The sequence below is a fragment of the Sitophilus oryzae genome, unplaced genomic scaffold (genome assembly GCF_002938485.1).
Source record: "Sitophilus oryzae breed Bouriz unplaced genomic scaffold, Soryzae_2.0 scaffold_175_pilon_pilon, whole genome shotgun sequence".
Lineage (NCBI taxonomy): Eukaryota > Metazoa > Arthropoda > Insecta > Coleoptera > Curculionidae > Sitophilus > Sitophilus oryzae.
Window position 1 is genome coordinate 416,179 of NW_022146457.1, and position 26,980 is coordinate 443,158.

Consider the following 26,980-nt stretch of genomic DNA (forward strand, 5'->3'; position numbering starts at 1 on the left):
GATAGATATTTATTTAACTTTTAATTTTAACAATAAAATTTTACATTTTACGTGAAAAACTGTCTAATTCTGATGAGGTTCACAGCTAGTGTTGGGAAAATTCGAATTAAATAATACGACTAATTCGATAGTTAATTAAAACTAACTAATTCGAATTATCTTTTTCGATATAATCGAGATAAAAATTAGTAGTATTTTATATTATATCTGTGGTAACCGAATTACAAATGAACATAAAACATAACCTCTTATGGACCTTGAATACGAATATTAGTAATTAGTATAGTACTATTAGTAGTATTCTTTCGATCTGAACGAACTGAAAATTTTCACTTAAACTGATTTATAAAGGGAATCGACAAAGAAAGGAACGATCCGATATAGAAAAATCCAGAAATCATTGTTATTTCCTATACCACGTAGGAATAAATCAGTTTAAGTGAAAATTTTCATTTCGTTCACAACGAAAGAATACTACTATTATTTGGTTCATTTCCATCTCACCCAAATTTCACCGAACACCTGCCGAACACTAAAATTAATTTTCTTCTTTTATCTAAATAATTATTGTGCAACTGATAAAATAAAAGAAATACGAACCGCACGTAAACAAAGGACATACTTATATCGTTTTTAAAAAGCTTTTATCTTTTATTTTAGATATAGGCTTTTCAATAGAATTGAAACAATCATAAACTCGGCACTTAAATTTAAAACTTTAAATTATGGTTTAATTTATTAAACGGCTTCGGCACAGTTAATAGAATACATTGAATAAAGAATATTTTTTTTTATTTTTTATTCAGTGATAGAATATAGGTATAGCAATGGTTCAGATTTGTTTAAAATAGCCCCTAGACGAGCACTAGCTGGGACGAATTTATTTTTAGGTTAAATTTATAATATATATTTTTTTTATTTTTTATTCAGTGATAGAATATAGGTATGGCAATGGTTCAGAATTTGTTTAAAATAGCCCCTAGACGAGCACTAGCTGGGACGAATTTATTTTTAGGTTAAATTTATAATACTACTAAATAATTCGAATTATTAATTCGATTGTAAAATGTGAATTATTACTAATTATTCGATGGTGAAAATAATTCGATTATTCCCATCACTATTCGCAGCCATCTTCTTTCGCATTTCGCAAGCGAAATCGACCCTTATCAACCGACTACGGTAGCGCCCTCTCTTCGAGACCTCTTGAACCACGAGGCGATTCATATCACCGAAATCCGAAATCGAAAAATCCGAACAATTACTTTAAACTCAAATCTGCCTCCATGACAACCATTTTTACTGTATAAAAATACTACCTTAGAATTTATAACGTAATTACCTTAGTATTTATCTCGATTTTTTTTTCTAGCCATTTTTAAAATACCTTTTAGAAGAGATTTGTTCAGATAATGTGTTGGCTCACTACCTTTTCCTGTTATCTTCCGGTGTCTATAACTTGCAGGGGTGATATGACGCTTCTTTTCAGCACTCCATTTTTTCCGCTAATATCTTCGAGCACTAGAGCCAGCAGAATGATCCCTCCGGTTTTCTTTTCGCGCTTCGCCGATCCGACTACGGTATCCGAAATTCGACGCCGACGGGTACCCGTATCTGAGACGACCGAATAGATCCTCGAAACCGACGCGACGCGACGCCTTTACGAAACGATAGTCTCAAAGATCAAAGACAAGTCAAAAGTCGTCAGTAAGTCAAAAATACACCGTTACGGCCTAAGAACGCTGGATTAAACTCATCGCCACTTCTGATGTAATCGGGAGATTAATATATTTAACAGAAATTGATATTTAAAATATAATTTTAACTAGCTTGACCAACAATGTCTTCTCTTGGCCGAAATCAACAACCTCTGGCATTCAACTGTTTCCAAAGCCTAGGACTCCGCTACTCGCAAACATCAGCGGACACGGGGTGCAGGCACCGCGTGAAAATGACTGCCTATCATAAGGATCATAGGCGTCGATAACACATTAGAGTTTTATTTATTTTTAAGTTTTTATGCTCGCATTAGAGCTGTACTTATTTTTAAGTTTTTATGCTCGCATTAGGGCTTTTTTATTTTTAAGTTTTTATGCTCGCTTTAGAGCTTTACTTATTTTTAAGTTTTTATACTCGCATTAGAGCTTTATTTATTTTTAAGTTTTTATGCTCGCGTTAGAGCTTTTTTTATTTTTAAGTTTTTATGCTCGCATTAGAGCTTGACTTATTTTTAAGTTTTTATGCTCGCATTAGATAATTAATTGCCATTTTTTATTAAAAAAAAAATGGAATGTTTTTTTTTTTTTTTATAAAATTTCTTTTTGAAAAAATATTAAAACAACTAATACTATGCGACGGAGCTGTTCGCCGGTGAGCAATAGGTCGTAAGCTAGTGAAAATTAAATTGTGATAATTACGTCTTTATAATATACTGGGCGCCACTCAGTTTTTCCATTTTACTTTCAAAACTTCTAGAAAGTTGAGAACTGAGAGAAATCAACTCAGAATATAGGTATTATTTGTTTTGGGAATTACATTTCTCAGGCTTAAAAGTATTCCTCAAGATATATAAGACGATATTTAAAAGATATTATTCTTGTGACAGTAGCTTTTAGACTTGTTGCTGTTCTCTGAAATAGAAGCAAAATTCTGAGCGAGTTTGTTGCTTATATAATAGAGCAGACCGTACTTCTCTGAATTTGTCTGGATGGTCTATATAGGTTCCTAAGTAAATCCATTGTATGACTTACATATAATATTCATATTTTTGGGCCTATGTTTGATTTTACTAATCAGCATTTCTTTCTACCTCTTAAATTTGCATTTTGTGAATTTTTAACATTTATCTATCGTATTTATGACAAATTGACTTACTAGATTAACGGACTGATTTTCTTTAGTAATAATAGTCACATTGTTGGAAACACATATATACAGGATGTGACTAGAACGTCGCAACAAATAAAAAGCTTTTATTATTGAATTATTTAAAAAATATGTGTGCCAAGTTTATTAACATAACGGGTTTTAAAAAAATATATACATGTTTTTTGAAAGATGTTCAAAATGTCCTAAACTTTCATCAAACAATGTAAGTCCATGTATATTCATACAACTTGGTACATAGATGTAAAATCAAATTCTGATCAACTTTATTTAATTTTTTATATCCTGTATATAGGCTTCATACTTTTTATTTTCATCAACAATATTATAGTACAAAAATATTTATTTGATCTCTTCTTTTAAGCCATATTTATATTAAATGTAAAACTGGTGGACAGTAAGTTTGTGTATAATTGTGATTTGTTAGTATTCGAGTACATACTCTGATCCTGTTTGTAACAAATATATTTTACATTTTTAATTTTTTATAAATTTACCTAATTTTAGATTAAGATTTTTGCATGTATGATTTGGGTAACATTTATTTAACTGTATTAGATATAGGTTTAGATTTAAGTAAATTTTAGATATTGCTAAGGAATCAAATTTAGTCTTATCAAATTACTTAGTATATTTTGGGAAATGGCTGACCAAATATTTCCAAATGAGTAAAAATATCTAAAATGGAATAGGCTCTATATTTACATTACATTTCTTAAAAAGTATTACAATAGTCACATGAATAATTTGAAGATTGAATAATTTTTATTTAAGGATCTAAATATGGACTATATTATAATTATAGTAATACTATAATGTCCTTATGTATTTATTACATCTCCTTTTAATAAATATGTAAGTATATTATTTCTATTTATATTTTTGTACTTGCAAGATTTGATTTAAAAATCTAATAATTTGGCTACAGTACTCAATGAATCGTACAGTGTGTAACTAATTTGAATATACAGGGCGTACAAAGTCGAACTATCAATTTATTATGTTATATTCACTCAAAAGTAACTTAATTTTATTTAAGTATTATTTATCTTTCTAGACAGCCATGGGAATTATACCTAGTGCTTTTGACTGCTACCAAGTGAACAGGGGACTCAAAACACTAGATTTAAGAATGCGACAGCACAGTATAAACGGTCTGACCATAGCAAAGTACTTGCAAAAGCAGCCGAAAGTCGAGAAAGTACTCCATCCAGGTCAGTAACACTTTTATTTTTTCATTTCTCTATGTAAAATTTCTGTTTTTTTTTTCTTTATAGGCCTAAAATCACATCCACAGCACGAACTGTTCCAGAAACAGGCTTCGGGGCATAGTGGTACCTTTTCCTTCTACATAAAAGGTGGTTCCGAAGAGACCAAAACCTTTCTGAATAATCTAAAAATATTTACCACTGCCGAAAGTTTAGGAGGATATGAAAGCTTGATAGAAATTCCGTAAGTAAATTTGATTTAACCTTAAGAAAAAAAAAACGGCGTCAGAGTAGCCTCGGAAAAGAATCGCAGTAATTTCAAAGCCAACTCGACGCCGTTTTTTTTTCGATAATGCGATGTAGGTATTTAAAAAACTTATTTTTTTGTTCTAGTTCTATAATGACGCACGCGTCTGTTCCACCGGAACACAGGGTGGTTCTGGGAATCACAGACAACTTGATTAGGGTGTCTGTTGGTATTGAAGATGTCGAAGATCTGGTTGCGGATTTGGAGTTTGGTTTCCAGAAAATATAAAACGATTTTTTCTCGAATATTTTTTTAAAAAAATCCTACGCTACGCGGAACCTGAGGAGTCAAATTTAGTCTTATCAAATTAATTAGTATATTTTGGGAAATGGCTGACATTACATTTCTTAAAATGTATTACAATAGTCACATGAATAATTTGAAGATTGAATAATTTTTATTTAAGGATCTAAATATGGACTATATTATAATTATAGTAATACTATAATGTCCTTATGTATTTATTACATCTCCTTTTAATAAATATGTAAGTATATTATTTTCTATTTATATTTTTGTACTTGCAAGATTTGAGACTGATGTTAGTTTAAATTTTTTGTGTATTTTGTGATTTTGCTGGAGCTACTTAATCAAAATCTGTTATATATACGTTTTGTTTATGTACGATTGATTAATCGCTATATATAATCTAACAGATTTATAATATAATCCGATTTAAGATATCCAAATATCAAATCCATACATCCCCTCTCCTTGTGGATCTTTTGGGGAATGTAAAAATGTGAATAACAAAGCAGTGTGTTCATGTTTACCAAATTATAGTGGACAACCACCCAATTGTAGACCAGAGTGTGTAATCAATTCCGAATGTTCTTTCAATAAAGCATGCGTTAACTTAAGATGTAAATATCCGTGTCCAGGATCTTGCGGCTCCAATGCTCAATGTAATGTAGTGAATCATGTTCCTGTATGCTACTGCTTCGAAGGTTATACAGGTGATCCATTTTCTGGATGCCAAAAATGTAAGATATTGAAACCGAAAACACAATTATACCCTGATGTCAGATTTTTTGATGATCACTTTTAGTAATCCCTATCGAACAACCATCACATCCGTACAACTCTTCATTTTGTGGGGCAAATGCCAACTGTAAAGAATATAATGGAGCGGGACCTTGTACCTGTATAACTGGTTACTTTGGCGACCCCTATACTGGATGCAGACCCGAATGTGTACAGAACTCTGACTGCCCTAGAGATAAATCATGTCTTATCAATAAATGTAAAAATCCTTATTCTAGAACATGCGGACTTAATGCAGAATGCTTTATTAGAAATTATGCTTCAAATTGTGATTGTTTACCTGGATTTACAGGAAATCCAACTATATCTTGCCACCAAATACCGAGTAAGATATACCTTATTCCTTAATACACACAGCGACATGAAAAACGAGCACTTTAAAATTTGGATGTATTTTAAAATTTAGTATATTTTGTTCCAGTGGGCCGATTTTAATAATTTTTAAACAATATGTAGCTAAGTTATTTGACTTTTTAGTGTCTCCTAAATTAAAAATGAAAGTTTTCATCTGTCAATTATACGAGGGAAAACAAAATGTTGATATTTTGGTGAAAGTTTGTAACACCCTATGGAATGTGTTAAGAGGACAAGGAATTTATAAGTAAAATTTTATGATCTAGGTACATTCTTTCTGGATAATTTGTTTTTTGGTTCATTTCAATAGCTTTATTTTTATTGGAGATAATCGCTTTTGAAGAAGACACTAACATTTTTCGTAATTTTACATTACAACCATACCTTTGCTTTTGATCCTAGTCAACAGACCTAGTAAGTTGTGGTCCCGAAGCAGGTCTTCTTGACATAAGATTTGCTTTGTTTAATCTTCTTCTTACAGACCATTCACTTACATTTACGTTTCTTTGGTGTAATTCATTATAAATTTGAAAAGCTTGCAAACGACGGTTTCTTAGCGATAAACTTACAATAAGTCGGTTAAGGTTCCTGGACGTCTAGCATATGGACTTGTCTCAAGGAAGCCACTGCACTGTACTTCGTGCACAACCAAATCTGTTAGAGATATAATTTTGATCGCTATCATGTTCAATTATTAAAGCAACACATACATTACATAAATCATAAACACTATTTCATAGGTCTGTTGTCTGGGACCAAAACCAAAGGCATGGTTCTAATGTAAAAATTACGAAAAAATGTTAGTAGCTTCTTCAAAAGCGAATATCTAAAAAAAAATAAAGCTATTGAGATAAATTAAAAAATAAACTATTAAGAAAAGATGCACCTAGATGATAAAATTTCAGGTTTTAAACTTCACATTTTCAGGTTTCTTGCTTTTAACATATTCCACAGGATGTTTCAAACTTTCACCAAAATAACAACATTTTGTGTTCACTCGTATAACTGACAAATGGGAACTTTCTAAATTTAGAAAGAGGTACTAAAAAGTCAAATAATCTAGCTACAAATTGCTTAAAGGATCATCAAAATCGGTCCACTAGAAAACAATATAAAAAACTTTAAAATATATCAAAATTTTAATGTGTCCGTTTTTCGCGTCGGTGAGTGTAGTTATATAGTTTACATTATAATTGGTGTTTACCTTAGCAATAATTGAACATTCAAGAGAACCAATAAATCCATGTGTACCATCTCCTTGTGGACCTTATAGCTTGTGCAGGGAAATAAAAAATAATGCTGTATGTTCTTGCTTGCCAAATTATATTGGGGCTCCACCGATGTGCAAACCGGAATGCGTAGTCAGTTCAGATGTTCAGATAGTTCACAAGATAGGACATGTATAAATCAGAAATGTAAAGATACTTGCCCTGGTTCCTGCGTACTTGACGCTAAATATACAGTTATAAATCACAATCCCATATGTACCTGTCCGTCAGGATTTACAGAAGATCCTTTCATTCGGTGTATTGAGGAAATTAGTAAGATTTTTTATCCTATTTGTAATATTAAACTTTTCTTTGTGATATTCTTTTAGAGCGTCCAATAATTGAAGAGCCTACCGGTAATCCGTGTATTCCAACACCCTGTGGTACAAATTCGAATAGTCTGCGAGCGAAACTCTGACTCCTATCACGCAAAACACCATAACAGCAGCTAAAAATTTAGGAGGAAATATCTCAGTTCTTGTAGCAGGAACTAAATGTGGACCAGCCGCAGAAGTATTGCCTAAAACGGACGGAATTTCTAAAGTTTCAGTTGCCGAGAGTGATGTTTTTAAAGGTTTAACCGTTGAAAATCTAACGGCGTTAATTGTAGCGACACAGAATAAAGACAAATACACCCATATCCTTGCCGGCGCTTCTACTCTGGGCAAAACGGTCATTCCCAGGGTAGCAGCTAAATTAGATGTATCATCATTGTAATCATCATATTTTATTTACAACTGTAGCTAAATTTATAAAATAATTTTTTCTTCGTTTTTTTTAAATGGAACCTCCTGTATATTTTTTTTTCATGTTTTTTTTTTTTTTTTTAGTTAGTTTTTTTTGTAGTTTAGAGTATTTCGCAAAATTTATTTAACGCGTTTCGCAGATGTTCGCGGTTTTTATATTTCATATGAGCCATTTTACACAGTTAAATTTTTATCATAGCCACCCAATGGTTTTTCTCCCGTATTCGTATGCTTTTACATGAAGCGCGCATATGATAATAATACTGCGTATATCCGCAAAACTTATTAAAAATTTGAAATACTTTAGAATTACAAAAAGATGTTCATTTTTTTTAATTCCTTCAATCTAATAAAAAAATTATATACTGGGTGTTTTTTTTTTTTTTTTTTAGTTTGTTATAAGAATAATTTTGTATATTTTTAGAACCGTTTGGCCTGAGAATATTTGAAAACTCCTGTATTTGATTTACGATTGCCCTATATTTTTATAGCAGAGTAAGAACAGACCATCTAAAAGTAAGATACCTAATATAGTTTTGATGTCAGCCATACGTTTCTTGATATTTTTTAATAATTTCTTTTAAGAGAGCGGCTGAAAACAATATATTATTTTTTCATTTATTTATTTTAATATCACTGGAACTATCCAAATAGATTTACTCATATCTTAGGCATCATGTAAAGTGATCTGACAAGGAAGCCAAAAATGCAAAAAAATAAAAAAAAAAAAAAAGTTAAAAAAAAATCATCCCAGTCCACTTATCACTTTTTTGAGGCCACCCTATAGAAGTTAAATATTTTCCGGAACTAACGGTCCTGCGTACTATAACTTTAGGTTTGCACTTAAACAAAATTCCAAAGTTTTTTATTCTAGGAGCTACAGATGCCCGACGCACTATTGCCGGACCCTGTATATCTCGTATTTTTAGATGTCAAACAGACATATTTCACGTAAAAATATATTTTCTCGTTGTTTATTTCTCGTAATCACGTCTCGTAATAATTCGTATTGAAATATCTCGATTAGTTATAGTATACTATACGTAACGATTTATTCTCGAAAGAAATTCAATCCTCGTACAATTGTTGTAGCCTCATTTCTCAATCGTTTCTCGTTGATCAATGCACGTTTTGGTTTAAAAAAAATTACGTATTTTTTCGAATTTCTGGAACGTCACGAATAATAAGTTGATTCTCGTCTTGTCTCATTATATTTATTTGGTCGTTCTCTCGCACGTATATACTCGCTAGAATAAGTTTTCGTTCTCGAATCAATATTGAAAAGCCATTTTATACGAATCTTAAGTCAAAATGCCACGAAACAAATCGTCGAAAACTAACAGTAACTCCAATTCAAACAATGATGAAAAATCAGAATTTAGACACGCACGTAAGGCAGTTTCAGCTCGATTAAAAAAAATCAAAGAAAAATCAAGCCGAGATCTCGGTCTCGTTCTCGGCATAAAAAGGCCGAGACTGCTCACGATCGTCAAATTAGCTTATTTTTGAGCGTATGGCTCCACCTATCGATGCGTGGATGAATGAAATACTCGTTCAAAAAAAAAGAATGGATCATATCTGATCCAAGTGTCTGATGCATATATGATCTGATCGAATCGCGAAGGGGATTTCCCGGACGTTTGAAGAATCGCTTTGGTTACTGGATATTGCGATTGGATATTTAAACTATAAACGAAATATTAGATGTTAGTGTCTTATTAATCTAAGTTTTATAAATTTACAAAATTTTGCTTTTATATGAATTACTCGTATTTCGTTAAACTTATGGACAAGTTATAAAATTTTTGTGTGTGAAATTTAATTCCGCCACGCTCCATCCATACAGAGTGGGCTGAAACCACAGTTCTAAAATATTCTAGTCTGTGGGCCAACCAGCCAAGAACGTCGTTTGGGATTGGAGGAGGCTGTTTAGAGAGCATAATTTGAAAGGATGCCATGCTGAAAAATTACTTTTTTAGTCTATAATATAGATAAAAAAGGGAAATTTTATTACGTATCTAAATCCCAAATAAAGAGTTTCTCTGCATGAAAAAAGTTTTTAATTTACATTATTATCAGATGTTTTTTTCATATATAAATTTTTTTTTTAATTACTAAATTCTTAGCTACGCTTCTGTTTTGACTACGTTCGCGTTACAACTCGAATCGTTCATGCATTGATTTAATTATTGTTTTCCCTCTTTAAGGATGGATGCTATGATTGTGCTGACAAAAATGCACTATTTAAACTATTATTTTAACAGTTTTAGAGCTACTCGTATTTCGTATGAAAGCTATCAATTGTCGATTTTCTGGATATTATACAGGGCGAGAGCCTTAATAATGCAAATATTTTCAGGGCCCTTTGTGTAATCTGCGATAAAAAAAACAATATTTTCTTTTTACAGTTTTTTTCCAAATAACGTCCAAAAAGTAACCTGTATATTTTAGTTTAAGAATTTCCAAAAAAAAATATTTTTGTGAAAATTTATGAGAACCAACTAGATTCTTTTTAGGTTTTTCCCTCTTCTGATAAATTCCATCGTAAAACCGTTTTTTTAATTGCCGTATTATCAAGATATTTTATTATTATTATTACACTATTTCGCTAAGAACTAAAAAAAATACATTTTTTTTTTTTATATTTCACTTTTCCAAAAAAAAATCGCGAAAAAGAATGTGTTTCTGTGGTCAAAATATACTACCGCTAAAAATATTTGCACTTATTATAGACTCGCCCTGTATATCCTTTAAAAAATTCGATTTTGTTATTTTTGACTTATTACACATTTTTTTACTTAATTTATAAAGAGGCAACAATATAGGCATTCAAGAGCCATTTTTTATCTCTTTTTTAAAAATATTATTATGTAATTAACAAAATCCGAAATATTAAAATCCCTTTTTTTTTTAGTTTTTTTTTTTTTTTTATTTTTTTTAACAGTTGCTATGGATACAAAAATAAAACTTTTTTTAAATTCACTATGTCCAAATAATTAACTCATGTCTTTTAAATGATCCTTTGTACAAATTTTGAAGAGTATAATCCAGAGATCAGGAAGGTTTATATAAATTTTTACTAACTTTACCCATTTGGTTGATGAATTTCAAAAATCTCTTCTAATTTTTTCTGTAGAATTTCATTCTTCTAGACCAGATAGTTAAGGAATTTTCATACAACAAATTATTCGACATAATTTTACACTCTAAGAGGATGAATTTCCAAAAATCGTTTTGCGTAGCTAATTCAATAATCACTAATGTCATTTAAACTAACCTTTGTGCTAATATTTACGTATCTGAAGCTGACGGTATTAACTGACCTAAAATATCTAAAAACTTGATATATAATCTAACTGACACACCACTGACAATGACAAATTATTTATTTCTGGAGGTATTGCGTGTAGGTGTTTTTCAGGTATGTTTTAGTATTTAGTCGTTTTAGGCCACATCAAAGAAATGAGCCCATTAAACAATATAAAATACTTCAAAGACAATCCTAGAATATATATATACAGGATGGGTCAAATTTGACTCTTTTATATGGAAACAGCCCGTTTTTTCCTATAGGAGATAGACAAAAACTCATATCGGTGTCTGGAGCTGTCAATTTTTTTAAAAAACATGATGGTGAAACGCGCATATCGATATCTGTTTACCGTTTCGAGTTACGGGGTGGTTTGTTCAAAAATATTCATCTTTAACAAATCGCTGTAACTTTTTTGCTATGGAAAATTTTGTATTTTTATGAAAAGCATTTCCAAGCACCTTTTTACATAAAAAAAAAAAAAAAAAAAAAAAAAACTTTGTAAAATATAAATTTAAAGAATTATCACAGGAAATTGTGTTTTTTATATGGGACACCCGTATATTTTTAATGCTATTGATAAAGAATTTAAAAATTACCTTTCCAAAATATAACACACTTGATATTTTGTCCTTCCCTTTCGAGATATAGAGTATATAAAAGTTCGTCCGCTTTTAAATAAGTAGGCTTGAAAGCTTGGAACGGCACCGGCTGTAATGCAAAAAAAAAATTCTAGCTGGTGAGCAATCAATTAAAACGAAAATAATATTTGCTATGAGAGATGCAGACTTTTATAACAATTTAAAATGTATTTAACCAACATTAACACATTTAAACTATATCTCATAATAATAAAAATAAATAGCAAACCAAGACATGAGATTTTGCTACAGGTGTTCGACATATCGACTGTCTTCTGTTATCGACAGACGAGAGGGGGTCGTCTTTTAACATTTCTCGCGGAATACATCATTGTAAAAAGTAAATTGTAAAATTGAAAGATCTCATAACTGCTAAGTATTTCTGCACGGGAAACTTAAAAATAAGAACCTTTATTCTTCCGCAAAGATATCCATAGGATCAGAGCCATAGTTAGCTATTCAATAATACGCGTATAAAACTATTTCTTACACGTAAAAAATATTTGTTACGCGTAATTTTTTTTAATTTATTACTTTTTAACACTTCAAACTACATTTTTTAAATTTTGTCAATGTTTTTCAATCCTTCAATTTAATAGCTGTTATTAAGAAGTTTCACTTGAAATATGAGCACATAGTGCACACACATTTTTTTTTGGTAATTGCACCCATTACCCCTTTCTAAAACCGCGCTTGCATGGTACGGTAGAAGAACAAGGGAATAACGTATTGCATGTTGGTATGATGACATTAAAAGGGTAGCTGGACTAGCATGGCTGAGACTTGCCCAAGACAGAATATAATGGAGAGGACTAAAAACTATTTAAGTCCAAGAATATGCCAGTATCTCTATGAGCTAACGAGGTTTATATCCTATTTCAAAATAGTTATAGACTTATACTCTCCGTTTAATCTAGTATAACTTTCATTTAAGATATTCACGTTGTCGTTAATTTAATTAGAATAAAGAATACAAAAAATTCAAGTATGTATTTCCTCTTACTTTTTCAGCCTGTAACGCAGAAAAATTGTTATTATATAAATATACTATATTGCTTATATAAATATAAATTGCATTATTTAATAAATTAAATTTATTAAATTAAATATTATAATCAGGTAAAGATATTCATATCACTCATCCATATTGCTAAGAAATGCCACTTAAGACTAACGGCCGAGGTAATAAAAGGCATATGGGTACTGCGCCTAAAGTAGCACCCGACAGCGACAATCGGTTGGCTATCTCGCGTGTTACGAGTCTCTCATCCGATGTCTCATACTACACGGTGTAGGGCTGTAATTCGACCCGAGTGCGAAAAGTGTGTATCAAAAAAAAGTGTGAATCAGGCGTATCCCTGAATGATTTAACGATAGCAGGCCCGACAGTTCAAGATGATTTATACAACATTTTAATTCGGTTGCGTTTAAGAAAAGTTTTCGATTTAAAAACCGTGACTAACGGTAGCGCAAGCGCTCTATATTAAGCCACACGCTGTTTAAAAGAACTTTCAGAAATTATTAAACTTAATCCACGTACTGCATCAATAATTAATAATTCCTTTTACATTGACGACTTATTGATTACTATAGATACAGAACAAGAAGCTATGGAAATTTATCACGAACTAGTAGAAATTTTAACGAGCGCGAAATTCGAATTAAGAAAATGGTCGTCGAATAGCGAAAAAATATTTAAATTATATTATAAATTATATTTTAAGTACAAGCTAGAAGCATGACGATAAGTTAGTATTATTTCACGTCGACAAGGAGTTAAAAACATTAGGTATTGCGTGGAGCCCTAATCAAGATCTTTTAAAATACTCAATAGAGATTAAAAAGAGCGAAGAAAAGGTAACAAAGCAATCTGTGTTATCTATGATTTCTGATATTTACGATCCTCTTGGATTGATTAGTCCAGCTATCATTAAAGTAAAATTTATAACACAAAGGTTGTGGCATCTTAAACTAGATTGAGACCAAGATATACCGAATGACCTAAAAGAACATTGGTTACAATTTTTATCAGAAATTAAGCATCTTAATAACGTAAGAATCGATCGTCACGATTTAACGCTTAACATAGAAAAAGTCGAGATGTATGGTTTTACTGATAGTAGCGAAATAGCATATTGTGTATAGTATTTGTCTAGTATATAGTCTAAATAATGGCGCGGTCGTCGTCGCACGCGAGAAACAGCTCTCCCGAAGTTTTAATATATAAAGGGAAATAATAATAATTTATGTTTTATTTAAAGCCTTAGTAGTGAGTGATAGTAGAAGAATAATTAGTGCAAATTTTAAAAATGGTGTTAACTAAACAACAAGCATCAGATATTGAAGAATTAATTCAGAATCTGCGACAGAAACAGGATATTGCACAAACAATAGCAAGTATAGTTACAAAGAAGATTAATGACCATATAAAACAAAAATTTGAAGAATGCGATGAAAAAATTTCCCAACTTGAAGCCGAAGTTAGAACAATTAAACAAATAAGTAGCCCGAAACACGACGGTTTAGAACCCAAAATAGATGAAATTCAGCAGGCGACAAAAAACAACAATTTGCGATTTATGGGTATACAAGAAACGCCAAATGAAAACATTGCGAACAAGGTCATTGATATCATACAAACAACAATGAATTTAAATGTAAATAAAGATCAGCTGATTTCTGTATACCGATGCAAATATAGGAAGGCGAACCGTCCTGGACACGTTGTGGTGGCATTTGAAACAAACGAAATTAAGATGAATGGTGTACAACAATAAACGAAATCTTCGAGGTACAGGTGTCTTTGCAAGTGAAGACCTAACTGCTGAGCGACTAAAAGTGGTCAGGGAAGCGTCAGATTTATATGGCTTTAAAAATGTATTGACTGTTAATGGATTGGTTTATGCAAAGACTGACAGCGGGGTGAGGAATATACTGAAAGATATCGTGCCAAGGGAGGGGGCTGTTTGAGTGTATATTTATTTTACTGCTTGTTAATTTTCATGTTTCTTAGAGCTTATGTTAAATTTAAGTTTATATTATCAAAACTGCAGGGGAATTAAGTCGAAGTTGAGGAGTGTATTTGAGTGGTCCAGTGATCGGCACTATGACACTGTGTGTGCAACGGAAACTTGGCTCTCGGAGAATGAATTCGGTGGAGAAATAATGGATGGCTACAATTTAATACGATGTGATAGAAATTCACTAAAGACTGGTAAGAGTAGGGGGGGCGGTGTGCTTATTGCTTTAAAAGATTGTTTTAGTATATTGAAAATAGTTAAAAGACCTGAGCGCTATGAGGCACTATCTGTTACCTATAAAAAAGCAAAGGATGTCTTTAATATTATAGTAGCCTATATTCCTCCTTCTCTAACAATTAATGATTATTGAATGACTTTTTTGAATTTGCTAGTGAACAAAGAGTTAAGGGTGTATATAATTATATAATAGGGGATTTCAATTTGGGTTTGATGGGAGGCTGTTTGAGTTTGAGCACTGACGCGGGGTCTAATGATATTATGAAAGAATTCCACGATTTTATAAATTATAATTCATATGAAATGTGTAATAATATTTTGAATATTAATGGAAAAACGCTTGATCATTTCTTGACAACTTCTGATAATAAATATAATATTAATATTATAAAATGTCATTTGCCAATGGTGACTGAGGACATTCATCACCCAGCGTTATGCGTCACAGTAAATATGGTGAAAGAGTTGTCTAAATTTAATTCAAAAGAAATTCCTACAGATCGCCAATACAATAATTATAGAAAATGTAACTTTTATGAACTAGCTACACTGGTGCGTGACGCTGACTGGTCTGCAGTGATTAGAGAGTCTGACGTTCCGCTCAAAGTGTTTTATGAAATTTTATTTGATATTATTGATCGTGTTACTCCAAAGGAAAGAAAACGAAAATTAAATTTTCCAGTTTGGTTTTAGCCTGATTTAATTAAGAGTATAAAATTAAAAAATAAACTTAATAAATTAAAAAGATATGATGAAGATGCTAAAAGCGAATATATCGAATTAAGAAAAAATATTAAAAAACAAACTAGAATCGAGTATCAGAGTTTTATCTCGAACAGCGAGAGTCCAATAAATACAGCTCAATTTTGGTCTTTTATAAAGGCAAAAAAGAATAACAACCTAAAACTGTAATAAATGTATGAAATTGCTATCATTTAATTAGATATTCAAATATTTTAGTAGTTTGTAAATGATGTAAGTAATGTTTATTTATACGAATGTGTGGAATGTAATACTTAGTTTAGTTTACATCATGTTATTTTATGAACCATATATTTAATACATAGAATAAAAGTCAGTGTAATTTGGAACACTCAGCTAAATAGTTTTATTTCAAATATTAAATACTAAATTATCACAAGCGGCGACGAGATTAAACTCACGCAAAATTTAATAAAATTTAATAATTGTTCTAATAGTGACATAATACAGTTAGTATTAATAAATTCAAAATGTCGATTGGAAAAATAAGTGAATTCCAACCGGGCACGAAAAACTGGAAAAATTATATTACCAGATTCGAGCAGTTTTTGAAAGTGAATAAAATTGGAGAATTGAAAATGGCAACGTTATTGACCACAGTTGGTGACGAGACCTACGAATTAATGATTGAGTTGTGTAATCCAGAAAATCCAGAAAATAAAAGTTATAATGACTTAGTCAAGATTATGACTGAACATTTGCAGCCTGAAACATCAATTATAGCAGAACGGCATAAGTTTCGGCAAAGACGCCAAGAAAAGGGAGAAACAATAGCTGCATTTATGGCATCTCTCAAACATTTGGCAAAAACATGTGGTTTTGGAGCACAACTGGACGAGAATCTACGTGATCAGTTTGTTTCTGGACTTCAAAATGAAAATATCAAGCAGAGGCTATTTTCAGAGAAAAATTTGACGTATAACAAGGCATTTTCATTGGCAAAAGACTTTGAAGCGGCACAAAAACGTGTTTCTTTTGTGGACGCCGGACAATCCATCCATAAATTGTTCAATACGAATAGACAGCATCCATCAACTGGAAGTTTCCATGGAACATCCGTTAGAAGTACTGCAGACGGCGGAGTTGTTAGAAGAAAACCGGGAAATCAATCTGCATCAACATCTCAAGGCTACAGGGAGTGTACAGTGTGTGGCAGGAAAAATCATCGAGTATCTGACTGTTTTTATAAAAATGCAACATGTGTGCGTTGTGGAAAAAAGGGGCATTTGAAGTATGTCTGTAAGTTCAAGTTTAAAAACAAAAATTCCAAAAATGTTAATATTATTGAGTCAAATGTGCAAAATTTAAATGAATTTGATTCTGATTCGGATACTTCTTTAAAATTATGCCATACTAATATTAATTCAATTAATAAATATAGTAATCCTATTTTAATTCAAGTTAAAATTGAAAGTATAAATTTATCTATGGAGGTGGATACTGGATCTGCTGTATCTGTAATATCGAATGATTTATATAAAAAATATTTTTCTCATATTCCAATATTATTTTCTGATATAAAACTCCTTTATACTCATCCTTTACTGGAAATAATATAAAAGTTATAGGTTACATAAAGGTTAATGTTATTTATAATAATAATAAGACTTATTTAGAACTTTTTATTGTACCAAGTAAGGCACCAACTCTTGTAGGACGAACTTGGCTATCAAGATTAAAAATTAATATATACAATGATGTTCTTGTAAAAAGTATTTTACATTGCGATAACAATTTAGAAATAAATTCATTAACTAAGGAATTTAAGGAAATATTTGACCTTAGAATTCCTGGAAAATTTAATCTTTTTAAAGCAGTTTTACATCTTAAGCCAAACGTAACACCAATTTTCTGTAAAGCTAGACCTTTGCCTATTAATTTAAAGAGTAAAGTTGAACATACTTTAAAAGCAATGACAGACAAAGGTGTCATTTCTCCTATCGATTATAGCGAATGGGCTAGTCCGATAGTACCAGTAGTAAAGGAAAACGGTGATATAAGAATCTGTGGAGATTTTAAAGTTTCTATTAATCAAAAATGCGTTAACCCAAATGGAAACTACTTGTCAGAAGTTAGGTTTACAGATATACAAATTTACCTAACGAACAAAAAAATACTTAATGTTTCGGACAGTTTATCTCTTTCCGTCGTCGGAAGCAAAAAAAAATACACAGAATAAAGAAAAAAACAATTTAAACTATTATAACTATTCGAGAACACTTTAGGTTTTTAAAACAGATACGTCTACAAAAACCGTTGACGTTCTGTTAAAATGGCATTATATCAAATTAAACTTCAAAATTAACAATTACTACCTGATAATAATTACTTAATAAGATAAAACCAAAAAACCCCAAACTTTCTGTATGATTATTTTTCATTTTTACGTATGTTATGTTTATTTATGCTGTGTTCTTTCAAATCAAAGAAGTAATTGCCATACATTATTAACATCTACAGATGCATGAGCAATACATGTTTTAAAAAACTAAAGTGTTCTCGAATAGTTGAATTTAAATATTTTAAATAGTTTTTTTTTCTTTATTCTTTGTATTTTTTTTTGCTTCCGATGACGGAAAGAGATAAACTTTCCGAAACGTTAAGCATTTTTTTGTACGTAAGGCAAATTTGTATATCTGTAAACCTAACTTCTGACAAGTAGTTTCCGTTTGGGTTAACGCAGAAGTGTTTACAAAAAATAAATATTTTATTTTGTAGATTTTCTTGCATGGCGAAATACCCATATAGGATTTTTGGAGAGCTAAAATCTAATGTTGTATTTGTTTTTACTGTACTATGAACATGTTTCGATCGTTATATGTTTATACAATGTGCATTTTGTTACGTGTTTCTAAGTCTTACAATATAATTAGAAGCATTTTTTGAATAATATAGGGTTTGCCATTTTTATTTATCTTATTGGGCATTATTTTTACTTTTGTGTTCAGTTAAAAATAAAGTTGGGGATCGTCGTTGCGAATCATGTTAAATTGATTTAATCTTATTATTAAAGTTTGAGTTTGAGTTATTAAAGTTCATTATTGAGTGATATGAATAAAAGTTTATTTTTGTGTTTTTATGTTGAAAATTAAAGCTACTATGAAATTATAAACTTACTAATATACATAATATATGTATCGTAGGAGGTGGCTTCGATTCGTCAAGAGATGCCGTGAGTATGAAACTGCAATACCAAAAATTTTTATTTTTATTTTTCCGAAAAATGTCAAGAAAAGTGTAAAATTTTCAGCAAATTTTTTACAAAGTATACGTTCAATAACGATAACAAGGGGCCACGGCCATCCTCTGCCAGAAACACTTGGACCAAAGTACACGTTACTACCACTTAAAATGCTTGCACTTATTTAGGAGATACTCTGTACGGTATTACTGTAAATACAACCGTAACTACTGACAAGAGGACAAAGGATTTTAGTCACAGTAAAATGAAATTTAAATAAATACTTTTGATTTTCAAATAGACTTAAACAAAATTCCTATTTACTTAAATCTGTAATTGTAACTGTACAAAATGCAACTGATGTTTCGTATGATTAGTGGATCTATAACTTGATAAATTCAATTTTACCTTCTTGTTGTACAATAATTCATGTTAACGTAAATGTAAATATTAATTTTTTGTTAATTTAAAAAAAATAATAAAATATTTAAAAAATAAGATTTTTTCGTAGCATTGTATGGAAATTTTTATACACTAAAGCAATCACTTAATCATATATTAGCAAATATGTAAATATGAAGACCCAAGAATGTAATCACAAATTAATCAACAACTTATTTACCTTTGTAAGCAACAAACTTAGGCATCTGCTGTTGTAGATTTACCCCACTATAATTATTTCTTTTCTATTACTATTACTTTTTATTTTTCAACTCTATTCAACGCTTTACTTTTTCTCATGTGTAGTGTATAAATACTGTCATTTTTCCTTGTAGTCGTAGAAGAACCGCGACATCATTGCAACCCATCCCCATACGGTGCAAATGCTCTTTGCAGAGGACAAAACGGAGCGGGCTCTTGCTCTTGTATTACAGGGTTTTTCGGCGATCCCTGTTCAGGTTGTCGTCCCGAATGAACCATAACTACGCAATATGAAATGCGTAGACCCTTGCCCTGGAACTTGCGGTGTTAACGCAGAATGTTCTGTTATTAATCATAATCCACAATGTTATTGCACTCCCGGCTACACAGGAAATGCGTTAATTTTGTGCCGAAAAATTGAACCCAGTAAGATTATCAGATTTTTTGTCATATTAGAGACCCTACAGTTTTAATATTTTAGTTGTTGTTGAAGCGCCAAAAGAAAAGCCTTATGTCCCATCACCTTGCGGCCCTTACAGCACGTGTCGCAGTCAAGGACAAAGACCGGTGTGTTCTTGTATATCAGGCTATTACGGATCTCCCCCCATGTGTAAACCTGAATGCATTATCAACTCTGAATGTACTTTATACAAGACATGCCAAAATCAAAAATGCGTTGATCCTTGTCCGGGAATATGTGGCATTAATGCTCTATGCAGAGTCGTAAACCATAGCCCTATTTGTAGCTGCCCTCAGTCCTTTGAAGGAGATCCCTTTATTAGATGTTTACCGGAAATAAGTAAGAACTGGCACAAAATAATCGGTTTTTACAAATCTAACAACAAAAAAATAACTCTACTAAAATAACTTAAAAATTATTTAAGAAAAACTAAAACGAGTAATACCCTAACCCCAAAATTTTAAACGAAAATTGTTTTTTAGAACCGCCAGTTGCTATCCGGGGTCACGTCTGAAAGCGACTGCCCATCAGCTTCACCCGAAAGTGACAGAAGTGGTACCACAGATTCCATACACTACCACCACAGGATGGAGACTGCAGGACCGACGCTAGCCATAATCATTTCACCGGCTCGCAAGTTCCGTTCGGACAATACGCATATTACAATGGTAATTTATCCATACCATCAACTTCAGGAGGTGGCGATTCATCAATAAGCAACATGGATATTTCGAGTCAAAACGTCGACAATTCTAGTGATAACGATCTAACTGATATTAACAAGCCCAAATTCAATTCACATGGAAAAGTCAAGCAGCACAAGTGCAAGCACTGTAAATATGTCGCTATTACCAAACTGGATTATTGGGAACTGGATATTTACATCTTTAGTTAACGCATGCTTTATGAAAGAACATTCGGAATTGATTACACACTCTGGTCTACAATTGGGTGGTTGTCCACTATAATTTGGTAAACATGAACACACTGCTTTGTTATTCACATTTTTACATTCCCCAAAAGATCCACAAGGAGAGGGGATGTATGGATTTGATATTTCGATATCTTAAATCGGATTATATTATAAATCTGTTAGATTATATATAGCGATTAATCAGTCTTACATAAACAAAACGTATATATAACAGATTTTGATTAAGTCGCTCCAGCAAAATCACAAAATACACAAAAAATTTAAACTTTCAAAAAATTCAAACCAAACCAAACCAAACTTTTATTTTTGACTTCTATTATGAACTTCCACTGCTAATAATAAACGTTTGTAATCTACACTGTTCATAAGATTACCTAACAACAAATTGGCGAGCGAATTCTGACCTAATGTATCTTCAGCCTAATTACACTATCAACGTACGATAGAGTGAATCTATAGTTAAAATTGTTCAAAACTGTAGCATTTAGTTTCACGAGTTTGTGTAAGTTGTCACTCTATCGTACACTGATTTAGTAATATTTAATACTAGTCACATTAATGTGCAATTGATTAATTCTATTAGGCATTAGAATTAAAATGACTCATCGACATTTTTTATACTAAAGAAAAATAAAGTTTAATCGCGACAGCTGCAGATTCAAAAGACAAAGATTTTAAGACCTAGCTTGTTTCTCAGGCTTAAAAGTATTCCTCAAGATATATAAGACGATATTTAAAAGATATTATTCTTGTGACAGTAGCTTTTAGACTTGTTGCTGTTCTCTGAAATAGAAGCAAAATTCTGAGCGAGTTTGTTGCTTATATAATAGAGCAGACCGTACTTCTCTGAATTTGTCTGGATGGTCTATGTAGGTTCCTAAGTAAATCCATTGTATGACTTACATATAATATTCATATTTTTAGTGCCAAAGTTTGATTTTACTAATCAGCATTTCTTTCTACCTCTTAAATTTGCATTTTGTGAATTTTTAACATTTATCTATCGTATTTATGATAAATTGACTTACTACATTAATGGACTGATTTTCTTTAGTAATAATAGTCACATTGTTGGAAACACATATATACAGGATGTGACTAGAACGTCGCAACAAATAAAAAGCTTTTATTATTGAATTATTTAAGAAATATCTGTGCCAAGTTTATTAACATAACGGGTTTTAAAAAAATATATACATGTTTTTTGAAAGATGTTCAAAATGTCCTAAACTTTCATCAAACAATGTAAGTCCATGTATATTCATACAACTTGGTACATAGATGTAAAATCAAATTCTGATCATCTTTATTTGATTTTTTATATCCTGTATATAGGCTTCATACTTTTTATTTTCATCAACAATATTATAGTACAAAGATATTTATTTGATCTCTTCTTTTAAGCCATATTTATATTAAATGTAAAACTGGTGGACAGTAAGTTTGTGTATAATTGTGATTTGTTAGTATTCGAGTACATACTCTGATCCTGTTTGTAACAAATATATTTTACATTTTTAATTTCTTATAAATTTACCTAATTTTAGATTAAGATTTTTGTATATATGATTTGGGTAACATTTATTTAACTGTATTAGATATAGGTTTAGATTTAAGTAAATTTTAGATATTACTAAGGAGTCAAATTTAGTCTTACCAAATTAATTAGTATATTTTGGGAAATGGCTGACCAAATATTTCCAAATGAGTAAAAATATCTACAATGGAATAGGCTCTATATTTACATTACATTTCTTAAAAAGTATTACAATAGTCACATGAATAATTTGAAGATGGAATAATTTTTATTTAAGGATCTAAATATGGACTATATTATAATTATAGTAATACTATAATGTCCTTATGTATTTATTACATCTCCTTTTAATAAATATGTAAGTATATTATTTCTATTTATATTTTTGTACTTGCAAGATTTGATTTAAAAATCTAATAATTTGGCTACAGTACTCAATGAATCGTGCAGTGTGTAAATAATTTGAATATACAGGGCGTACAAAGTCGAACTATCACTTTATTATGTTATATTCACTCAAAAGTAACTTAATTTTATTTAAGTATTATTTATCTTTCTAGACAGCCATGGGAATTATACCAAAACACTAGATTTAAGGATGCGACAGCACAGTATAAACGGTCTGACCATAGCAAAGTACTTAGAAAAGCACCCGAAAGTCGAGAAAGTACTCCATCCAGGTCCCCCAGTAACACTTTTATTTTTTCATTTCTCTATGTAAAATTTCTGTTTTTTTTTCTTTATAGGTCTAAAATCACATCCACAGCACGAACTGTTCAAGAAACAGGCTTCGGGGCATAGTGGTACCTTTTCCTTCTACATAAAAGGTGGTTCCGAAGAGACCAAAACCTTTCTGAATAATCTAAAAATATTTACCACTGCCGAAAGTTTAGGAGGATATGAAAGCTTGATAAAAATTCCGTAAGTAAATTTGATTTAACCTTAAGAAGAAAAAAAAACGGCGTCAGAGTAGCCTCGGAAAAGAATCGCAGTAATTTCAAAGGCAACTCGACGCCGTTTTTTTTTTCGATAATGCGGTGTAAGTATTTAAAAAACGTATTTTTTTGTTCTAGTTCTATAATGACGCACGCGTCTGTTCCACCGGAACACAGGGTGGTTCTGGGAATCACAGGCAACTTGATTAGGGTGTCTGTTGGTATCGAAGATGTCGAAGATCTGGTTGCGGATTTGGAGTTTGGTTTCCAGAAAATATAAAACGATTTTTTCTCGAATATTTTTTTAAAAAAATCCTACGCTACGCGGAACCTGAGGAGTCAAATTTAGTCTTATCAAATTAATTAGTATATTTTGGGAAATGGCTGACATTACATTTCTTAAAATGTATTACAATAGTCACATGAATAATTTGAAGATTGAATAATTTTTATTTAAGGATCTCAATATGGACTATATTATAATTATAGTAATACTATAATGTCCTTATGTATTTATTACATCTCCTTTTAATAAATATGTAAGTATATTATTTTCTATTTATATTTTTGTACTTGCAAGATTTGAGACTGATGTTAGTTTAAATTTTTTGTGTATTTTGTGATTTTGCTGGAGCGACTTAATCAAAATCTGTTATATATACGTTTTGTTTATGTAAGATTGATTAATCGCTATATACCGTATGATCGAATAAAAACGGCGTCCAGTTGGCTTGGAAATGACGATCGATGGCATTTCCTATATAAATTTACATATAAAATGACAGCGATCTTCATTTCATAGCCATCGCTGACGCCGTTTTTATTCGATCATACGGTATAATCTAACAGATTTATAATATAATCCGATTTAAGATATCGAAATATCAAATCTATACATCCCCTCTCCTTGTGGATCTTTTGGGGAATGTAAAAATGTGAATAACAAAGCAGTGTGTTCATGTTTACCAAATTATAGTGGACAACCACCCAATTGTAGACCAGAGTGTGTAATCAATTCCGAATGTTCTTTCATAAAGCATGCGTTAACTAAAGATGTAAATATCCGTGTCCAGGATCTTGCGGCTCCAATGCTCAATGTAATGTAGTGAATCATGTTCCTGTATGCTACTGCTTCGAAGGTTATACAGGTGATCCATTTTCTGGATGCCAAAAATGTAAGATATTGAAACCGAAAACACAATTATACCCTGATGTCAGATTTTTTGATGATCACTTTTAGTAATCCCTATCGAACAACCATCACATCCGTGCAACCCTTCACTTTGTGGGGCAAATGCCAACTGTAAAGAATATAATGGAGCGGGACCTTGTACTTGTATAACTGGTTACTTTGGCGACCCCTATACTGGATGCAGACCCGAATGTGTACAGAACTCTGACTGCCCTAGAGATAAATCATGTGTTAACAATAAATGTAAAAATCCTTATTCTAGAACATGCGGACTTAATGCAGAATGCTTTGTTAGAAATTATGCTCCAAATTGTGATTGTTTACCTGGATTTACAGGAAATCCAACTATATCTTGCCACCAAATACCGAGTAAGATTTACCTTATTCCTTAATACACTCAGCGACATGAAAAACCGGCACTTTAAAATTTGGATGTATTTTAAAATTTAGTATATTTTGTTCTAGTGGGCCGATTTTTAATAATTTTTAAACAATATGTAGCTAAGTTATTTGACTTTTTAGTGTCTCCTACATTAAAAATAAAAGTTTTTATCTGTCAATTATACGAGGGAAAACAAAATGTTTATATTTTGGTGAAAGTTTGTAACACCCTGTGGAATGTGTTAAGAGGACAAGGAATTTATAAATAAAATTTTATGATCTAGGTACATTCTTTCTGGATAATTTGTTTTTTTGGTTCATTTCAATAGCTTTATTTTTATTGGAGATAATCGCTTTTGAAGAAGACACTAACATTTTTCGTAATTTTACATTACAACCATACCTTTGCTTTTGATCCTAGTCAACAGACCTAGTAAGTTGTGGTCCCGAAGCAGGTCTTCTTGACATAAGATTTGCTTTGTTTAATCTTCTTCTTACCGACCATTCACTTACATTTACGTTTCTTTGGTGTAATTCATTATAAAATTGAAAAGCTTGCAAACGACGGTTTCTTAGCGATAAACTTACAATAAGTCGGTTAAGGTTCCTGGACGTCTAGCATATGGACTTGTCTCAAGGAAGCCACTGCACTGTACTTCGTGCACAACCAAATCTGTTAGCGATATAATTTTGATCGCTATCATGTTCAATTATTAAAGCAACACATACATTACATAAATCATAAACACTATTTCATAGGTCTGTTGTCTGGGACCAAAAGCAAAGGCATGGTTTTAATGTAAAAATTACGAAAAAATGTTAGTAGCTTCTTCAAAAGCGAATATCTAAAAAAATAAAGCTATTGAGATAAATCAAAAAATAAACTATCAAGAAAAGATGCACCTAGATGATAAAATTTCAGGTTTTAAACTTCACATTTTCAGGTTTCTTGCTTTTAGCATATTCAACAGGATGTTTCAAACTTTCACCAAAATAACAACATTTTGTGTTCACTCGTATAACTGACAAATGGGAACTTTCTAAATTTAGAAAGAGGTACTAAAAAATCAAATAATCTAGCTACAAATTGCTTAAAGGATCATAAAAATCGGTCTACAAGAAAACAATATAAAAAACTTTAAAATATATCAAAATTTTAATGTGTCCGTTTTTCGCGTCGGTGAGTGTAGTTATATAGTTTACATTATAATTGGTGTTTGCCTTAGCAATAATTGAACATCCAAGAGAACCAATAAATCCATGTGTACCATCTCCTTGTGGACCTTATAGACTGTGCAGGGAAATAAAAAATAATGCTGTATGTTCTTGCTTGCCAAATTATATTGGGGCTCCACCGATGTGCAAACCGGAATGCGTAGTCAGTTCAGAATGTTCGCAAGATAGGACATGTATAAATCAAAAATGTAAAGATACTTGCCCTGGTTCCTGCGTACTTGACGCTAAATGTACAGTTATAAATCACAATCCCATATGTACCAGTCCGTCAGGATTTACAGGAGATCCTTTCATTCGGTGTATTGAGGAAATTAGTAAGATTTTTTATCCTATTTGTAATATTAAACTTTTCTTTGTGATATTGTTTTAGAGCGTCCAATAATTGAAGAGCCTACCGGTAATCCGTGTATTCCAACACCCTGTGGTATAAATTCGAATAGTCTGCGAGCGAAACTCTGACTCCTATCACGGAAAACACCATAACAGCAGCTAAAAATTTAGGAGGAAATATCTCAGTTCTTGTAGCAGGAACGAAATGTGGACCAGCCGCAGAAGCATTGTCTAAAACGGACGGAATTTCTAAAGTTTTAGTTGCCGAGAGTGATGTTTTTAAAGGTTTAACTGTTGAAAATCTAACGGCGTTAATTGTAGCGACACAGAATAAAGACAAATACACCCATATCCTTTCCGCCGCTTCTA

The 26,980-nt window shown here is 31.4% G+C and overlaps 4 protein-coding genes across 4 annotated transcripts; all 4 read left to right on the plus strand.

Annotated features, from left to right (window-relative positions):
* The first annotated feature begins 3,949 nt into the window (after positions 1 to 3,949).
* On the plus strand, positions 3,950 to 5,088 carry LOC115882125 (putative cystathionine gamma-lyase 2). The gene is made up of 3 exons (XM_030899968.1): positions 3,950 to 4,100; positions 4,164 to 4,338; positions 4,488 to 5,088. The coding sequence occupies exons 1-3, from the start codon at positions 3,950 to 3,952 to the stop codon at positions 4,627 to 4,629; spliced, it is 468 nt and encodes a 155-aa protein (XP_030755828.1). The 3' UTR covers positions 4,630 to 5,088.
* LOC115882113 (adhesion G protein-coupled receptor E1-like) lies at positions 4,849 to 7,803 on the plus strand. The gene is made up of 5 exons (XM_030899958.1): positions 4,849 to 4,858; positions 5,082 to 5,384; positions 5,450 to 5,770; positions 7,009 to 7,340; positions 7,397 to 7,803. The coding sequence occupies exons 1-4, from the start codon at positions 4,849 to 4,851 to the stop codon at positions 7,203 to 7,205; spliced, it is 831 nt and encodes a 276-aa protein (XP_030755818.1). The 3' UTR covers positions 7,206 to 7,340; positions 7,397 to 7,803.
* Positions 7,804 to 17,003: 9,200 nt separating this feature from the next.
* LOC115882124 (adhesion G protein-coupled receptor L4-like) lies at positions 17,004 to 20,619 on the plus strand. Its single transcript, XM_030899967.1, has 4 exons — positions 17,004 to 17,022; positions 19,741 to 20,032; positions 20,088 to 20,405; positions 20,549 to 20,619. Exons 2-4 carry the CDS (start codon positions 19,897 to 19,899, stop codon positions 20,578 to 20,580), a joined length of 486 nt encoding a protein of 161 aa, XP_030755827.1. The 5' UTR covers positions 17,004 to 17,022; positions 19,741 to 19,896; the 3' UTR covers positions 20,581 to 20,619.
* Positions 20,620 to 20,787: 168 nt separating this feature from the next.
* LOC115882114 (putative cystathionine gamma-lyase 2) lies at positions 20,788 to 23,910 on the plus strand. The gene is made up of 4 exons (XM_030899959.1): positions 20,788 to 20,899; positions 23,098 to 23,217; positions 23,284 to 23,458; positions 23,611 to 23,910. The coding sequence occupies exons 1-4, from the start codon at positions 20,788 to 20,790 to the stop codon at positions 23,750 to 23,752; spliced, it is 549 nt and encodes a 182-aa protein (XP_030755819.1). The 3' UTR covers positions 23,753 to 23,910.
* Positions 23,911 to 26,980: the final 3,070 nt, after the last annotated feature.